This window comes from Nerophis lumbriciformis, linkage group LG07 (genome assembly GCF_033978685.3).
Source record: "Nerophis lumbriciformis linkage group LG07, RoL_Nlum_v2.1, whole genome shotgun sequence".
Taxonomy (NCBI): Eukaryota; Metazoa; Chordata; class Actinopteri; order Syngnathiformes; family Syngnathidae; genus Nerophis; species Nerophis lumbriciformis.
Genome location: NC_084554.2, coordinates 34,610,685 through 34,629,843, shown reverse-complemented (window position 1 = coordinate 34,629,843; position 19,159 = coordinate 34,610,685). Strand labels below are relative to the sequence as shown.

General features: G+C 41.3%; 1 protein-coding gene and 1 long non-coding RNA gene across 3 annotated transcripts in view; one reads left to right on the top strand and one right to left on the bottom strand.

Annotated features, from left to right (window-relative positions):
- The window catches only part of arfgef1 (ADP-ribosylation factor guanine nucleotide-exchange factor 1 (brefeldin A-inhibited)), a 55,881-nt gene that overhangs the window by 27,162 nt on the left and 9,560 nt on the right, over positions 1-19,159 (bottom strand). Inside the window, exons 2-6 of one of the 2 annotated variants that reach the window (XM_061965398.1) lie at positions 13,426-13,456; positions 2,888-3,044; positions 2,662-2,808; positions 2,414-2,593; positions 2,154-2,207 (exon numbers count right to left, since the gene is read on the bottom strand). In XM_061965398.1, coding sequence (XP_061821382.1) covers positions 2,154-2,207; positions 2,414-2,593; positions 2,662-2,808; positions 2,888-3,044; positions 13,426-13,456 — 569 coding nt within the window. The remainder of the gene's footprint in view (positions 1-2,153; positions 2,208-2,413; positions 2,594-2,661; positions 2,809-2,887; positions 3,045-13,425; positions 13,457-19,159) is intronic. The other variant, XM_061965399.2, reaches the window with a different exon arrangement.
- Positions 14,738-19,159, top strand: part of LOC133609628 (uncharacterized) — a 46,599-nt gene continuing 42,177 nt past the window's right edge. Inside the window, exon 1 of the long non-coding RNA XR_009815745.1 lies at positions 14,738-14,823. This is a non-coding gene — a long non-coding RNA (uncharacterized lncRNA). The remainder of the gene's footprint in view (positions 14,824-19,159) is intronic.

Below are 19,159 nucleotides of genomic sequence, written 5' to 3'. Positions count from 1 at the left end.
AATGCCGCCTCAGTCAGATAGCGGCGGCTTGTGTGTGTTAAAGTGTGTGTGTGTGCGTGTGTGTGTGTGTTTGTGAGGGACACATCAACACGCTGAAAGTGGATCACAAAAAGGCCTCTAAAGTTTCCACCTAGCAGTACAGTTCAGCGTGTCTAGCTCCACCCTATAGGTACCGTATCTCTCGGTTAGTAGGGGGCCAAAAAGTGGTAAGGATCTCTCATAGTCGTTTTGGGGGAAAATTCACCTCTCAGCATGTTTTGGTTTTTCTTTGGCTTTTCTTTAAATGATACAACAGAAGGGTGAAGTGTGGCACACATGGGTTGCAGTTGCTAATTTATTGCAGTTAAATATTTGGTATATATACTGTATTTTTTGGACTATAAGACGCTACTTTTTTCCCACGCTTTGCACTCTGCGGTTTATAAAACGTTGTGCCTAATCTATGGCTCTTTCTTCACTAAGGACTATAAAGCGTTGTATTCAACAAATAGTTTTTATTTAACAATGACGGAGACCCTGAAAAGGTGTAATACTATGCGCCATCTTTTGGACGAGTTTGCTCACTGCAGGTACTGGGGGTTAAATATTTACTTTCTGTTTCGTGCTTTGAACCGGAAGTATAACCCCCATTTAGTCTATCATTAATCCATTGAATTTCTACTTGAAAAGATTCTTCATCACTTCAAGCAACGTTTGTAAGTTCTACAAAAAAACTAAAACAATTGGAGTTGTTGGAGTGTTTGCATGCATATTTGTACATGCTATTGTAATCTAATCAAGTTAGTGTTGTTAGCATTAGCGAATATGGAAACACGTTTACAAGTGTCTGTGTTGGTATTATCAACTTACAATTGCATTCTTTTTGTATTGTCCGTAAATTCACCAAAACGTCACCGTGGACTTATTGAGTCTATTTAGCTAAATGGAGATATAGCTTCTGCAGCTACTAAGTCCATGACGATGACTTTTGTTTTGATTGATCAGCAGTTTTACTGCCTTGTGAAAGACATAGTTTGGAAACAATTAAGGTATGTAACTAAACATTTACATACTCTTTCGTACCGGTATATCTCTGCGGCTTATAGTCTGGTTCGGCTAATACATGTAAAAAATATTTATTTCTACTAAAATTTGGTGTGTGAGGCTTAAATACCGGTGCGCTTTATCGCCTGGAAAATACGGTATATCGTTGAGATATAATACAAATATTTAAAAAAAAGTGACTTAATAATGTCCACTTGCTTTTGTCATCAGAATAAGGTACATTTTGAATCCTTTTGGTGTTTTACCTTTTTTTCACACAAACTTTACCTGTACAGGCAACAGTTTGACCCTGGAACTGATTATTTCCATTTCTATTATAGCTAACTTGTAAAATGGTTCTTCAATGTCATATCAAACTGCTTGGTGAAAACTCTAGAGGAGTTTGTGGGGATTGCTATGATATATTGCCATTAGCTGTTTAGCCATTTTCGGGATGCCACCACAGTAAGTTACCACAAATGGCAAAAAGCGATGAAGACCATAGAACAAGAAATTGAACTTATTGAGAAAAACCTGTTTGCGTCATTGCTGCTAATTTACGGAAGTTAGTCTTTTTTTTTTTTTTTACACCTGAACGACAGTTTCGAATATTAAAAAATATGACTTATGAAGTCTATATGTCCATCACATGTCATTAGTTTTAAATAATTAATGGTTATTTCCTGTCTTAAAACATTGCCCGTACAATGATGGCAGCAGCTTGACCCTGGAACTGACCATTTTCTATGAATGACTTAGTTTTGGTACCCTTAAAGGGAAGGGAAGGTACCAATGTCATACACACACAACTGCTTGGTGCTCGGGGAGCTTGTGGCGATTGCTATGATATGATGCCATGTACTAACCAACCTTTATCCCCCAATTCACTTGCAATGAGGCTTATTACCTGCAGCATGAAGCGAGCAAACATCCAGGAGGTGCATGTCAACTTAAAAATGTAAACTTGCACAAGCGAGATGAAGTTACAGGCAAGCATGAGGTGCGAAAGAACAGCAAACCGTGTGCACGGATGGACGGAAGAGGAAGAAGAGCGCAAACACACAGAAGTGCACAGAGAAGAGTTTGTGGATCAGGCAAATGAGGAGTCACGGCAGTCCTGCACGCTTTACCTGGCGATCACGCTTTCTGGAGGCCAGAGACCAAGATAGCTTGTGATTTGTAAGCTACGTGTCCCACAGGGCGGGAGGGAGGAAGGTGAGGAGGAGGGGGAAAGTGTCATTCAAAAAGAAAAAGATGACATTAGAGCAAGCTTTTGTTTGGAACACCGAGAATGTCCAGAGATGAAACCAGGAAGTGGTGTGTGTGTGTGTGTGTGTGTGTGTGTGTGTGTGTGTGTGTGTGTGTTGTCAGGCTTGAGAATACAACGTACTGCTTGGTTTTCCATGCGGGCGAAGATGACGTTGAGCATCTGGGTGAGTGTGGCCTTGGCCGTTGTTTGGTTGATGAGGTTCTTGCTGGCCAGGTAGATGTTGTAGCAGGTGCGCACTGCCTGCAGCACGGTGCCCTCATGGATCTCTATGTGCTGCGAGGTCACGGCCGTCAGCAGGGCCTAGAGGCGGGGAAAAGAAGGTGTGATGAAGACTTGAGGCTGACAGGCTTTTGCAGCTGGTTTCCCACCTTGATTATCTGCAGCTGCACACCCTCGTCAGTCTGCGGCCCCTGGAAGCACGCGCAGATGGTCTCGATGATCCGGTCTATAAGCCTCTTGCCCGGGGCCGTGGTGTCCGGAGCGCTGCCCGTTAGGTGACCGTACGCTATCAGCTTCTACAAATACATACAGAATATGAGGCTTCAAACTGGACCGGGCTGGCTTGTAGGAAGCACTTCTGGACTAACCACTGACCTGTAAACAGTCGAGTGAGGTGATGACGATGCGGGGACATTTGGACTGACATGCCAGCTCAAACGGCAAGAAGTACTTGTCGGCTTCAATAAAGTTGGTCTTTGATTTGATGGGCGGTAAAGTGGCGGAACCTGATTTACCATCTCCACTTGGCGGACTAGGATGGGAAACAAAAGAAGGTATGCTGCATTCAAGGAAACTGAGATACAGGACATCTCCGTTGGAGCTCACAAGGCCTGACCTTTAAAGGTCCCTTTTTATGCAAAAGTGCATGTTCAAAGATGTAACATCAGTATGTCTCCCTAGATCCTGTTTATGAGCACCAAACTTGGGAAAACGTATCATCAACCTCACTTGTTTGTTCCACTTTTGAGAGAAGAGGTCTCAGGCTTCACTGCACATCTTAACATGAAGCTCTGCCAATTAAGATGTAGTTTTGACCCTTTTGTTGTTCTTCATCCAATAGGTTAAGGTAGCATGATGCTGCTGTTAAAATTTTAGTTTAATGTTAGCCTTGTAGCGCACAAAAATTGTGTTGTCTCACTCCTTGTTACGTTGTTGTATGTTATATGGCTTCTATTACGTTGGACAGTTACAGTGTGTATGTGTTTATGCTCCATCCAAATGCCTCGATTTGCGAACTTATTTGGTTCTTGAACGGCGTTCGTAAATAGAAAAGTTTGTATATTGGAGTACATTTCTCCATAAGAAACAATGTAAACATGAATAATGGGTTCCAGCCTCGACAAAAGTTTGTACACTTCGATTTAGGGCTGGGCGATAAATCGATATACGCGATATATTGCGGGTTTGTCTCTGTGCAATATAGAAAATGACTATATCGTGATATTGGAGTATGCATTCTCACGCAGTTGCTTTTAGCTGCTGGCATTACACTACAGGCTCTCCTTGCTCTTTCCTGTGTCTCCTTCTCACAGACAGACAAGCGCACCTTCTTACACACGTCACATACTGTCACGACATACGTCACATACGTATACGCCCTCGCGCAGCAAAGAGGTAGCAGCATGGGTAACATTAGCTGTGATGCTAGCGCAGCCGTGCGAGTGGTAATACGAGAGAGAGAAGGTGCGAATTTGGTAACAAATGAAGGAAGAATTAATTCCCCCAAAAAACAGCAGGGGGTCCATCATCTGGCGGTGGTTTGGCTTCAAGTGGGAATATGTCAAACAGACAACCGTAATTTGTCAAGTGTGGGGCAAAAGCGTTGCTATAAAAAGTAGCATTACTGCTAATATGTAGTATCATTTGAAAAGTCACCTGCTAGAGAATGAAGAGTGCTTACTCCGCATATCAACATCTCCGTTCTGTGCCACACGCCCACACCATCAAAATGCAGAGGCAAACATTTCCAGATCAACACCATATGAAAAAAATTGTGATTTTTTTAGTTGTGATTTCCTTCTCTGCATGAACGTTTTAAAGTAGCATATATTAATGCAGTATGAAGAAGAATGTTTTAATGTAGACACATAGAATCATCATACTGCTGTGATTATATGCATCAAGTGTTCATTCAAGGCTAAGGCAAAATATCGAGATATATATCGTGTATCGCGATATGGCCTTAAAATATCGCAATATTAAAAAAAGGCCATATCGCCCAGCCCTACTTTGATTACAATATAAAGTGTTATACAGTACTGTATATCAAACACATATAAACAAGGGGGTGATGAATCAACTTCCTAAATAATAACAAAGCTAATTGTCTTGGCGGGCAGAGCAAGGGAGGGGGAAGTCAGGACAGAGTCGTGTATAAAGAGAGTATTGCCAACTTGGTTTCAGGCGATCTCCTCAATGATTGGTCAAAATCATGTGACCACAAAGCGCCATGACAGCTACTAACTTTGAGCTAATGCTATGTCTTTGCGTTTGTTACTAAAAATTCCCTGTTGCGCAGCCTAGGACTGCTCTACCTGCGAGAATTGTGGAAATATTTTGCATCGCTTTCCCAACAACCCCGAAAGAAGACAAGTATGGGAAGTGAAGGCCTGCGAAAACCGGAGAGCCACCGATTACATTGTCTTGTGCAAGGTTAACACTCGACACAACATCTGTGTTTTGTTCAGGACAGAACACACATACGTTAATACAAATAATTAATGAGAGAAATGAACAAATGAAAGAGAGGGTTTGACAAAAACAGACTATTTTTGATTCTAAGTAAAACAAAAATACTGATATTCGGTAACAGCAGAAGAGAAAGTCAAACATAAATACAAAAAAACAGATATTGAAAGAGTAAAAGAAACCAAATTTTGGATGTAAAAATAAAAGAGAAAATGAACTGAAAATGTCATTAAAAAACATACAACATAAAGTGGCAAGAAATATGTAAATAATGAATATATCGAAATATGTTTGAGACAAAAAAATCACACCATATTCTTTACTGCTCGTCAGTGTTAACATCCATCCATCCATTTTCTACCGCTTATTCCCTTAGGGGTCGCGGGGGGCGCTGGAGCCTATTTCAGCTACAATCGGGCGGAAGGCGTATCAGAGTTATTGTGCAAAAATATGGGGAAATAAGTACAAAAGTACACTTATTCACGTAGCATTTAACAAAAAGAAAGATCAGTTAGAATAATACATAATGAGTGACACATACAGTGATTACAAATACATTGAAGGCAGCCACATAGTTGACATACTTCACACTAAAGTCACAAATTCTCTGTGATTGTTGGTCCAAAGCTAATGAACATATTGGCAAAATGAGGGTAATGAGTTATTTTTTTGGTTGTTCAGTGTATTTCTTTACATTTATTTCACCGTCGGGTGCGTGTTAAGAGTGCCTGCTGGTCACGAAACACTGCAGGAATGTAGAAGCAGAGTGCGTAAAAAACGGCCGCAAATTTCTACTTTCACTAAATAAAAGCATGTTTTACTGTACGTTTATGAGCTGGAGTATGTTTAGAACTATATATAGACATATTATTTTGGTTTATTTTGTCAGAAAACTAACTTCAAAACGTTGCATGAATCCGGGCACAGCCGCACACATCCTTGGTAGCAGTCATGACGCCTGTTGTTTAGTTAGCCATATTCTCTTTAAACACGACTCGAGTCGGGAGGAAGCAATGTCGACAACGCTGTGGATACTCCCTGAATGTTTCAAACCACACGTCTCTTGTCAATTGCTTTCTTTGGACTCTTATTGAGAAGAAAAAGCCCTACAAAAGCTTAAAAAACTTATAAAGAAGTCATATAATGATTTATTTCTACATTTAAAACATTTCCTTGTGGTCTACATAACGCGTAATGGTGGTTATTTGGTGAAAATGTTGCATAGATTATGTTTTACAGACCATTTTCAAGCCACTTTCTGACTGTCTCTTCAGGATGTGCCGTTTCGTGGGAGGTCTTATTTAGGTGCCTCCACTTTGACTGCGTCTTCTCCTCGTCAGCCATGTTGTACTTTTTAGCGCTTCGATTGTGAGTCTACTGACAGATATAAGTTCGAACACTAGACTACTTTGTATTAGAAATGGCAACAGTGGCGGATATATGTGCATGTACGAGCCAGTCTGCCCCACAACAAGAGGGTAGAGGAAAAATAGGGAACTTATTGGTTACAGTGTTGGACTACAATGACGGACTCGTGCAAAGCTTTTTGGGTAAAACTATACGATTTATTGAGATATCCGCTGAAGTCACACTCAGGAAAAACACAAATTGGCCAATTCCATTATTTGGGATCTGCATAAGTCCTAAAATACCTTAAATCAAACCATGAAGGCAAGGCAGAGAAATTTATAAAATAATATTTCCTTCTTTCATACTTGCTGAAAGCGAGCCGTTTGGAATTTGAGACTTTAGTGACGTATTTTGTCCTAGTTATATCAGCGGTTATCTCCATAACCGGTAGAGGTTGACCCAAAAAGCTTTGCGCAGAGCCGCCATTTCTATTTAGTCAATATTTGTTGTAGTCAATAAGTTCCTTCTTGTATATGTATATGCATCCTCCACTGTTGCCATTTCTAATACAAAGTAGCGTATAGTTCTAACTAGTGTTGTTCCGATACCAATATTTTGGTACTGGTACCAAAGTGTATTTCGGTACTTTTTGGTACTTTTCTAAATAAAGGGTACCACAAAAAAAATTCATTATTGGCTTTATTTTAACAAAAAATCTCACAGTACATTAAACATATGTTTCTTATTGAAAGTTTGTCCTTAAATAAAATAGTGAACAAACAAGACAACTTGTCTTTTAGTAGTAAGTAAACAAACAAAGGCTCCTAATTTAGCTACTGACGTATGCAAAAACATATTGTGTCATTTATCATTCTATTATTTTGTCAAAATTATTAAGGACAAGTGGTAGAAAATGAATTATAAATCTACTTGTTCATTTACTGTTAATATCTGGTTAATGTTCTATCTACACTTCTGTTAAAATGTAATAATCACTTCTTCTGTTGTTTGATACTTTACATTAGTTTTGGATGATACCACAAATTTGGGTATCAATCCAAGCAGTTACAGGATCAGACTTTGATCATATTCAAAGTCCTCATGTGTCCAGTTACATATTTCCTGAGTTTATAATTATAATGTAAAAAAAACGAAAAAAACAAAAGATGATTTTGTGATGCTAAAAAATATCGATGTAATCATAGTAGTATCGACTAGATAGCTCCTGTACTTGGTATCATTACAGTGGATGTTAGGTGTAGATCCACCAATGTAGCGTGCCAGAAGAGTTGGTGCTGCAGGGAATTCTGGGAATTTGTTCTGTAGTGTTTATGTTGTGTTGCGGTGCAAATATTCTCCCAAAATGTGTTTGTCATTGTTGTTTAGTGTGGTTTCACTATATGGCACATATTTATGACAGTGTTGGCGTTGTTCATACGGCCACCCTTAGTGTGACATGTATGGCTGTTGAATAAGTATGGCCTTCATTCACTTGTGTGTAGTGTGTCCAATGTAAAGATAAGTGTCTTGATGGTTAATAAACAGACATCTTTTCTTGACTTTGCCAACTTTAAATAATAATTAACAAATTCCATACTATGATTGCGGAGTGTAGTGAAGCATGAATAGTTATCACTCGGTTGATGCTTGGAACAAATGTATTATATTTGTCGCCGTGGAGACAAGGATTAGTGATTTAGAAGGAGTTACAACACTGCAGATAGACATTAACCGCTAGCTGGCGAACATGCTCGTCTGCATGACACGACAAACCGGTACTTTTTAGAGGCGGTATAGTACCGAATATGATTCATTAGTATCGCGGTACTATACTAATAATACCGGTGTACCGTACAACCCTAGTTCTAAGTTATATCTGTCAGTTGACTCCATATGAAAGCGCTAAAATCTACAAACGTGTTGGAGACAAATACAGATCATTAACCATAAAGCTACAAGCACACAAAATGGCTTGTTCCCATTCGGGCTTATTAAAAACACTTTTAAAGTCTATATTCCAAGGCTAGATATAATTTATAATACACCACTATAGACTTATTTAAAACTGATGAAAAACAGTACACACTATAACTATGCTGGTATAGATGAAGAATACATTAAGTTTTAGCAAGTTAAAGCTAAAACACTCAACTTAGCGGATTGGCCAAGTGCCTCAAATTCTGCACTTGATCCATCTAAGGAGGGGGTGTCACTAATCAGACTGTGCCGTGCTCTCATGCTGACAAAGCATCTTAAGGCCTCGCTTAAGCTGCTAAACCCCTCTCGTGGAATGACACCGCTAATTTTATTCCCAATTCTTCAAAGGCCACGTCACTTTTATACGCATGGAGCATCCTCCACTGCCGCCACACCCAAAGAAGCTCAGACAGTCGGAGGGAGGGGCCGCATTGTTTATGTCCTGGCAATGAAAGAGGATGTGACCTCAGCCTGTTAAGGAGGGACAAGCTCGCTGGAGTACGACCAGACACGGATCATTGCAAGACTTGGATGCAAACAAAAGGACGTGGCTCGAGTGATTTCAGGAAAAAAGGTGGTTAAATCTAAGAGGAAACAAGGATATATAAACACGACTATTTCAAAGTCTTCTGAGCATCGGGTGTGTGATTGTTTCACTTGACCACTGCAGTGCTCCCTCTTCTATGATTCACACTCAGTGTGGGCGGAGCCTAAATGTCTGCCTCTCTTCACCCATGCGACCTAATGTTTTCTCTGACAGTCTTGTTTCAAACAACCCTCAAAATGCCATCATGTTCAATAAATGATATGAATAATTAGGTTGTAGAGTTACCAGAAGACAGTGGATAATAAAATAATAATAATATTAGGAGAATAATGATGTCTCAAAAGACAGGGTATAAAATTGCAAGAATTAAGTTGTTATACTACGATAAGAGTGGGAATCTTTGGGCACTTTACGATTCGATTACGATTCAGGAGCTACGATTCGATTAAAAATAGATTATTGATGCATCTTTAGTTTATGTATATTGATGCAGTATTACATTTCACTAAATAAACGTTTATCACTTGCAACCTAAAAAAATAAATCATTTGGAATAAGAAAGTTAAATTAATAAATAAATTAAATTAATTCCCACATTTATTAAATTAATGAAAATGTGTGCAAAACTGGACCATAAGTGCCAGATAGTAAAGGGATTGGTCAAATCTCTCGGTGAGGCAGCTTGCTGCAGTCAGCCCAATTTTAGAACTGTCTGCATTACTTTATTTACAATAAATAAATTGATTATTGACGTTTACTAATCAATTCGATAATCTTCCATGGTCAAATTGCGATGCATCTAAAAATTGATTATTCCCCCCACCTCCACTACGAGAGGTCATAAAATTACAAAAAAAGGCATATTTTTTGTGGCAGAATTATATTATAATAAAAAAAAGATGATACTATTCCCATAATATTTTGATAACAATACACGTTTTTCTGATTGTTGTAGTGCTATATTAATGTAAAATCCTGACTTAAGTCCTGTAAAATTGGGACAATATTCTTATATTATAAATACTATTTTAAATGTATTAAGTAGATATTTGTTCTTGTAATGTTTTCCTCTATTCTGAAAACATAACTTAATTTATGTAAAATTCTGACTTTAATCCAGTAAAATTATTGTATTTTTTTTTCCGAATAATTGGGCTCTTTACTCAGTATGCTCCTCTCTGAGCTGCCACCTTACCGTGGTAGAGGAGTTTGCGTGTCCCAATGATCCTAGGAGCTATGTTGTCCGGGGGCTTTATGCCCCCTGATAGGGTCTCCCAAGACAAACTGGTCCTAGGTGAGGGATCAGACAAAGAGCAGCTCGAAGACCTCCATGAAGAATAAAAATAAAGGACCCAGATTTCCCGAGCCCGGACGCGGGTCACCGGGGCCCCCCTCCGGAGCCAGGCCCGGAGGCGGGGCACGATGGCGAGCGAATGGTGGCCGGGCCTGCCCCCATGGGGCCCGGCCGGGCACAGCCCTCCAATGGGCTCACCACCCATAGCAGGGGCCATAGAGGTCGGGTGCAGTGTGAGCTGGGCGGCAGCCGAAGGCAGGGCACTTGGCGGTCTGATCCTCGGCTACAGAAGCTAGCTCTTGGGACGTGGAACGTCACCTCGCTGGGGGGTAAGGAGCCTGAGCTAGTGCGCGAGGTCGAGAAGTTCCGGCTAGATATAGTCGGACTCACTTCGACGCACAGCAAGGGCTCTGGAACCAGTTCTCTCAAGAGGGGATGGACTCTCTTCCACTCTGGCGTTGCCGGTAATGAGAGGCGATGAGCTGGGGTGGCAATTCTTGTTGCCCCCCGGCTCAGAGCCTGCACGTTGGAGTTCAACCCGGTGGACGAGAGGGTAGCTTCCCTCCGCCTTCGGGTGGGGGGGTGTGTCCTGACTGTGGTTTGCGCTTACGCGCCAAACGGCAGCTCAGAGTACCCACCCTTTTTGGATTCGCTTGAGGGAGTACTTGAGAGTGCTCCCCCAGGTGATTCCCTCGTTCTACTGGGGGATTTCAATGCTCATGTTGGCAGCGACAGTGAAACCTGGAGAGGCGTGATTGGGAAGAATTGCCGCCCGGATCTGAACCCGAGTGGTGTTTTGTTATTGGACTTTTGTGCCCGTCACAGATTGTCCAAAATGAACACCATGTTCAAACATAAGGGTGTCCATATGTGCACTTGGCACCAGGACACCCTAGGTCACAGTTCCATGATCGACTTTGTAGTTGTGTCATCGGATTTGCGGCCTCATGTTTTGGACCCTCGGGTGAAGAGAGGGGCGGAGCTTTCAACCGATCACCACCTGGTGGTGAGTTGGCTGCGATGGCGGGGGAGGATGCCGGACAGACCTGGCAGGCCCAAACGCATTGTGAGGGTTTGCTGGGAACGTCTGGCAGAGTCTCCTGTCAGAGAGAGTTTCAATTCCCACCTCCGGAAGAACTTTGAACATGTCACGAGGGAGGTGCTGGACATTGAGTCCGAGTGGACCATGTTCCGCGCCTCTATTGTCGAGGCAGCTGATTGGAGCTGTGGCCGCAAGGTAGTTGGTGCCTGTCGTGGCGGTAATCCTAGAACCCGTTGGTGGACACCGGCGGTCAGGGATGCCGTCAAGCTGAAGAAGGAGTCCTATCGAGTTTTTTTGGCTCATAGGACTCCTGAGGCAGCGGACAGGTACCGACAGGCCAAGCGGTGTGCGGCTTCAGCGTTTGCGGAGGCAAAAACTCGGACATGGGAGGAGTTCGGGGAAGCCATGGAAAACGACTTCCGGACGGCTTCGAAGCGATTCTGGACCACCATCCGCCGCCTCAGGAAGGGGAAGCAGTGCACTATCAACACCGTGTATGGTGAGGATGGTGTTCTGCTGACCTCGACTGCGAATGTTGTGGATCGGTGGAGAGAATACTTCGAAGACCTCCTCAATCCCACCAACACGTCTTCCTATGAGGAAGCAGTGCCTGGGGAATTTGTGGTGGGCTCTTCTATTTCTGGGGCTGAGGTTGCTGAGGTAGTTAAAAAGCTCCTCGGTGGCAAGGCCCCGGGGGTGGATGAGATCCGCCCGGAGTTCCTTAAGGCTCTGGATGCTGTGGGGCTGTCTTGGTTGACAAGACTCTGCAGCATCACGTGGACATCGGGGGCGGTACCTCTGGATTGGCAGACCGGGGTGGTGGTTCCTCTCTTTAAGAAGGGGAACCGGAGGGTGTGATCTAACTATCGTGGGATCACACTCCTCAGCCTTCCCGGTAAGGTCTATTCAGGTGTACTGGAGAGGAGGCTATGCCGGATAGTCGAACCTCGGATTCAGGAGGAACAGTGTGGTTTTCGTCCTGGTCGTGGAACTGTGGACCAGCTCTATACTCTCGGCAGGGTCCTTGAGGGTGCATGGGAGTTTGCCCAACCAGTCTACATGTGCTTTGTGGACTTGGAGAAGGCATTCGACCGTGTCCCTCGGGAAGTCCTGTGGGGAGTGCTCAGAGAGTATGGGGTATCGGACTGTCTGATTTTGGCGGTCCGCTCCCTGTATGATCAGTGTCAGAGCTTGGTCCGCATTGCCGGCAGTAAGTCGGACACGTTTCCAGTGAGAGTTGGACTCCGCCAAGGCTGCCCTTTGTCACCGATTCTGTTCATAACTTTTATGGACAGAATTTCGAGGCGTAGTCAAGGCGTTGAGGGGATCCGGTTTGGTGGCTGCAGGATTAGGTCTCTGCTTTTTGCAGATGATGTGGTCCTGATGGCTTCATCTGGCCAGGATCTTCAGCTCTCGATGGATCGGTTCGCAGCCGAGTGTGAAGCGACTGGGATGAGAATCAGCACCTCCAAGTCCGAGTCCATGGCCAAAGGATGCTATGCTAGTTTGGGCTATTCATTTCCAAATGCAGGTCTGAACTATTGTGTCCTTTTGAAAACTCTTCATGAATCTGACAAACTTTTCTGCAGGAGTTAAACCTTCAGATTTAGCGGATTTGTCCATAAACTTTGAAAGGAGCAAAGGACTCCCCAAAGATAACTGACACAAGCTGTTATCTACTGAACTTCCCTGAGAAGACATGACATCAATGATATTTTATATGCAATCTGCTTCAATAGCTGCTCTGCCATCTATTATATCACAGCAGGCACACTGCTGAATGTTTTCATGTTATTTAGTCTGAACTTGTATGCCTGCGCCACACACTAATGAAATAAGCCATTTAAAAAGGCCTGCAGGCTCTATAAAAGTATTCTTAATTAAGGCTTGCTGAGCGCTGATATGACAATATAATAAATGTTTTTTTTTCCTCTTACAGTTACGTTGTTAATAAGAAGAAAATGGGAGCCAATAAGTGAAAGTGGAGGGAAAGCCACTCATTCCAGAAGACACGTTACTTGGCAACTTCTACACACAGCACGAGGCAGGGGTTTGTCAAGAGAGCCATTACTCGAGAAGAAAAAAGGGGCTTAGATGTGAGTAAAAATAAAAAGCACACCTCTCTGGAGAAACACGCACACACAAACGGTTTTCTAGTGCCCTTTAGTTGAACTCGGGAGAATGCATTCATGACACGTCAGACCAAACTTGTTAAAACAATAGCTGAGGCTTACCTTGATTTTTCTGATTCCTCTTTGATTTCCTCTGAAAAAGAGTAAAGAAGGGAAAATATATAGTATGAACTTTGGGAAAATGCAATACAGTTTGCAGTATAGCTAATGACACCATAACTTTGTAGAGCAATGATTCTCAAACTGTGGTACATGTACCACTAGCCAAAGAATCACTTGATTGAAATACAGTGTTTTATTTTTCTATATTCAAACACAGTATTACTGTTCAAACTGTGTGTAATGATACAGTGGTAAAAAAATATTCTATATACTTGTTAAATAAAACTTTTGCCTTGTTTTTAATTAATTACCAGGCCTACTACGCTATTGTATTTTAATGTTGGTCAGTGTGGTGGTACTTAGAGAGCCAAGTTTTTTCTGAGGCGGTACTTGGTGAAAAAAGTTTAAGAACCAGTGGTGTAGAGTAAAGCAGCACAATAATGAACTCATTGTTAAGAATGTCTGTCAATTTATTGTTGATTAATTGCACCTTGAAGCAATTGATTCACACTACATGGCCTCATTCCTGGGTGAATCTTGCGCGAGAGGAAGTGAGGGGTTAATCCTTCTGCAATGCAGTCTGTTGAAAATGATGGAAAGCGGACTCTTTCGGTTTTTATTCAATTAAATGTGTCAATTTCCACCGCCTAATATACGTAGGGCTTGTAGTATTGCCGGTCACGGTAACACAGCGGTTCAATTTAGCTAAAATCTGCTTGTGTTGGACAGGACGTCATTCACAAACAAACACAAAATAAATTTTTTGGTTGACTTTTAAAATAGAATAGTCTGTCTTCAAAACGAATCGTGTCTTACACTTTTAAATGTCCTAATGGGCGGGGACGGGCTTGAAGTCAACTTGTCAAAAGTTTTCAGACGTAATTTCACCTATTTGACCCAAATACTGATACTAGAGATCCAAAATTAAAGAATATACAGGCATATACCAGGTTACGTTTTGTAGGCATTCCGCATCCTGTGTCGGAATACATGTTGAACCGAAGCTCCCCAGCATGCCCAGACCATGACGCGTTGAGGCACAATTATTTTGTTGCTATTGTACTTGTATTGCTAACTACTCATTTTCTATCTGCTGTCACACCTGGGTGAAGTCTTGTCTGGGTTTCGTCTGGTTTCATGTTATCTTGTCATTTCCTGTATTATTTTGAAAGGTGTAACTCTCCCTCTCGTTTCAGGTCACTTGCCCTTCCTCCTGTTTCACTGGTCTGATGTCTCTCCTGATTGCCTGATTGTGTCCACCTGTGTCACCCACCCTCATGTGTATAAATGGTTCGTCTTCCATCTGTCCTGTGCCAGAGTGTTTTCGTATCTTTTGTGCGAACCTCCAGTGTTCCATGTCCACAGCCATTGGCACGTTATTCGTACCCTTTTTGTCAGGTAAGATTAGTTGTTTAGCATTTCCTCCCTTGGAGCGCCTTTTGTTATATTTTGCATATTGTTCTCTTTGCAACTTTTTTCCCTCCGCAGCTGGAGCGTTTTGAGTTCATTGAGATTGTTGTTAGTTTAGAGGTTAGGTAAGCTCGGCTTTTGATAGCCTGTTAAGTTTCTTCCCTTTTTGACCCTTTCCCTTGTTTGGAATACATATTTGTTGTCAAACTCCTGCATCTGTGTCCACAGTCCTGTTCAGGTCGTGACAGTACACTCTGGCACAGGACAGATAGAAGACGAACCATTTATACACAGGAGGGTGGGTGACACAGGTGGACACAATCAGGCAATCAGGAGAGACATCAGACCAGTGAAACAGGAGGAAGGGCAAGTGACCTGAAATGACCCTTCAAAATAAAACAGGAAATGACAAGATAACATGAAACCAGACGAAACCCAGACAAGACTTCACCCAGGTGTGACATCTGCTATATAAGCTGTGCACTGACTACTCTAAAATACACTCAAGGTTCATTTCTACAGCATTGTCCCAGGACAAAATTTACTGTCAAAAAATGGTTGCTGCAATGTGAGGTGTCCTCACTAATCTATGTTAGTACCGTCAACGTGTTGTCCTCGGTAATTAGCATGTGCTTTTGCATGAATGCAATTGACTCGTCGCGCCACCGAGCTTGGCCTTGGCTCACTCGCTACCCCGAAAAATGTAACCTATTAGTCTGTGCAAGCCAGAGCCGACATTTATCTCAAAGATCTGCAGGGCATGAAAGCGGCGACATGAACTCACCAAGTGCGCACACACTCACAAAAAGGGAGGAAGACAAAAAGAGAGAGAGAGAGAAACCGAGCATTCAGCACAAGAGCGTTAAAAAAAGGCGACCCCTCCATGAGGAAGCTTTGAGTCTAACTTGCAAGAGAGCGCACCGAGACGACGCCATTATTTCACTGCTGCCAGGCTGAGCAGAACTTCTCATCGAATATTTAACGCTTAAAATTGGGATTAAATGAGAGGATAGTTTGAACATTTTCACAGTCAAGTTTGAAGACTTTACAAAAACACTTTCAGAAAGCTAAGGACTTCTCCCTTCACGATTATTTTGTATATAATGTCCATGCAAGACTCAGTCATACCTTCAAACTTTTATTTCAAACTATAGTTATGAATAAAGTAACAAAGTAGCACTACGCTAACTTGACGCGAGTCAAAGATATTCTATTTGACAGAAATTCTTTGATGTTTTAAGGAATCTAATGCTTGTCAAAGATAATCTTTCAGACAGGAGCTACCTGCTGTTTTTAAGAATCAACTGCAAAACCAAAACTCAAAGATCCTCTCTCAGGTTTGCTCTGCATTTTTGAAGGATCAACAGCAAAAATGCAAGGCTTGCTATATGACAGGTGTGCTGCAAAAATTCTAGTAAAAAATACTATATACAAAAATAATGCTCTGCTGTTTTTTCAAGACTATATTTCTAAAATGCTAGCCAAATATCCTCTGTATGACAGAAGTATTCTGCTGTTTAAGGATCAACTGCAAAACCACGAGTTAAAAGTCCTCAATATGGCAGGTATGCTCGATATAAAAATCTAGTCCCAAATGCTAGTAAAAAATCGTCAATATGACAGAAGCACTTTGTTGTTTTTAAGGACCTAATGCAAAAACGCTAGTCACAGATCCTCTATATCAGGGGTTCTTAACCTTTTTGACCATGGAGCCTAACATTTCCACTAGAGAAGGGACCAGGGGGCCACTAAAAGATTAACACTAAATTAGTAATCTTATTCTTAATTATCAATAATTATATTTAACCTACTTGCTGTTTAACAAGATACACCTTGTCAAATGATATTAAACGATGTGTTAATTAGAAAGATTTTTATCAACGCTTAGGTCAGGCTGATTACAAAAATAAATACTACTCAACTATACTGCTAAAGAAAGGGACTCATAAGAACTAAATACAAGTACGCATTGCTAAAATATATAAATTATAACTAAATTAATAATAAATAATATAAATGTGTTTGTTAAATAAACTATCAATAAAATTAAAGTGCAAATGAAAATGCAGCTTCAACACTTTAGTCATATTTTTGCGCTTAAACTAAAGTCTGCAGCTTAAATTCTGGTTTAAGCTGCACACTTGTTTGTTTGATATTGAAGTGTATTACAACTAAGTACCGCTGCGGCTCACGGCTGAGAAATATTTTTTTGGCAGCCCTGTAGGGGGCGCTTGTGGCCCAATAATTAGTCTAATCGTCAAGAAACACTGCTCTATATGACAGGACCACTTTGTTGTTTTTAAAGGTGAACTGCACTTTTTTTGTAATTTTGCCTAACATTACCAATCCTTATGTAAGAAAAGAACACATATGTTTTTCTTTTTTTATGCATTCTTAAGAGTAAATAAATACGATCAAAAGTCTACTTACAATGGAGCCATCCCTGATTACTGCTCTCTGCAGACTTCATGAGAGCCAACAAACATACCACATCACATACTGTACAATGTCTGCTGTCATTAGGATGCCGACTGATAGAATCTTGTTATATTCCTGTTTAGATGAAAATGACTCATAATCCTCGCGAAGAAAGGGGGGTTGGAACCAAGCATCTTTTCATGTCTCTCGCCATTGCCGGGTCTAAATTGGCTGTCAAAGTGTACCAACTTGTCGGATTTCGTCCTCATCCTTCTACTATCACGGTGAGAGCCATAATTTATCATCTAAAATAAACTTTCACCAGCACCGATGCAAGAAAGCAGCTCACCAGCCAATGATGTCGATAAAGCCACATAAGCTAGTTATCACAGCGCTGCTATAAATAGTTTGTCTGTGTTAGCACTAATAATATCACTAATACTTGGTTAATATTCAAGTCACGAAATGTAAATGGAGTTTAGTTGGCGGTTTTTTGGATGGTTATTTATTGTAGTTTATGGTTGGAATAGAGGACCTCCTATTGGCCTCATTGTATGCAGACTTTTATTTACGAGTTAGAGTGCATTAAACAAAATACATCCATTGTCATGTCTTTCATAATGATTGTGAACGATAGGCAAAATAAATAAAAAACTACTGCGAAAATGCTAGTAAAAGATTGTCTATACGACAGAAGCACTTTGTTGTTTTTAAGGACCTGCTGTGAAAATGCTAGTAACAAATCGTTTATTGTGCTTGCCTGTATTAGGTGTGCTTGCCTGAATTAGGAAATACTGTAAAACACTAGTCAAAGATCCCATAAATGACTCAGTCGTTCTTGGGAAACAGCTGCAAAAATGCTAGTCAAAGATCCTATATACTGTATGACAGGAGTGCTCTGCTGCGAAATTGCTAGTCAACGCTCATCTATACAACAAGAATACTTTGCTGTTTTTCGGAATCTACAGCTGCAAAAATGTTAGCCAAAGATCCTATATCAGTGGTTCTTAACCTTGTTGGAGGTACCGAACCCCACCACTTTCATATGCGCATTCACCGAACCCGAACCGTAATCATAAAATGATGTTATAATATATTAAAGAAATACTAATAAAGGTATATTTTACAAACAGAAAGTTACAGGAATATACACGTGATCCCATGTTTACATCTCATTGTGCAACAGTGAATGTTTTAGTGGGAACTAAATGCGATATCTGAAAGGGGTACACATTATTTCCAAAGTAGGACCCCCTCACCCAGACATATAATACTAGTACACAGCTCATGAAAAACAATATGTTATAGTCAAACACTTATATTATAAAATAATCTCATGGAAATGACTGCTGTCATTTGATTACAATAATAAAACATTGAATTTGTTATTTAGTCAGGTTTGGGACAGGTGTGCTGCAGGTCTGACGTCGCTCACATGTGCTCCACTGAATGCTCAAGGAGTTTTTGCATTTGCTCACACATATGGAAAATTAGAGGGAACATTGTTTGGGGGTATCCATAATACGCCGACAGGGAGAAGTTTTTATTTACACATTTACACAATGAGTCGGGCGTGTCTTGACCTCCGCACCGTAGGCTCTGCCGAACCCCTGAGGCCGACTCACCGAACCCCTAGGGTTCGATCGAACCCAGGTTAAGAAGCACTGTCTTATATACTGTATGAAGGGAAATTACAGGTCAAAGCTTGTCTACACAACTGGAATGTTTTGCTGTTTTTAGAATCTACTGCAAAAATACAAATCAAAGATCCTCTGTTCGACAGGAGTTCTGCTGTTTTTCCCAAAAATTTACTCTCAAGTTTCAAACTGAATATGCGGGCCGGTTTTATGTCATTTTAGGGACAGATTTAACCTACGAGCCACCGGTTGAATAGGGCTTCTGCTAT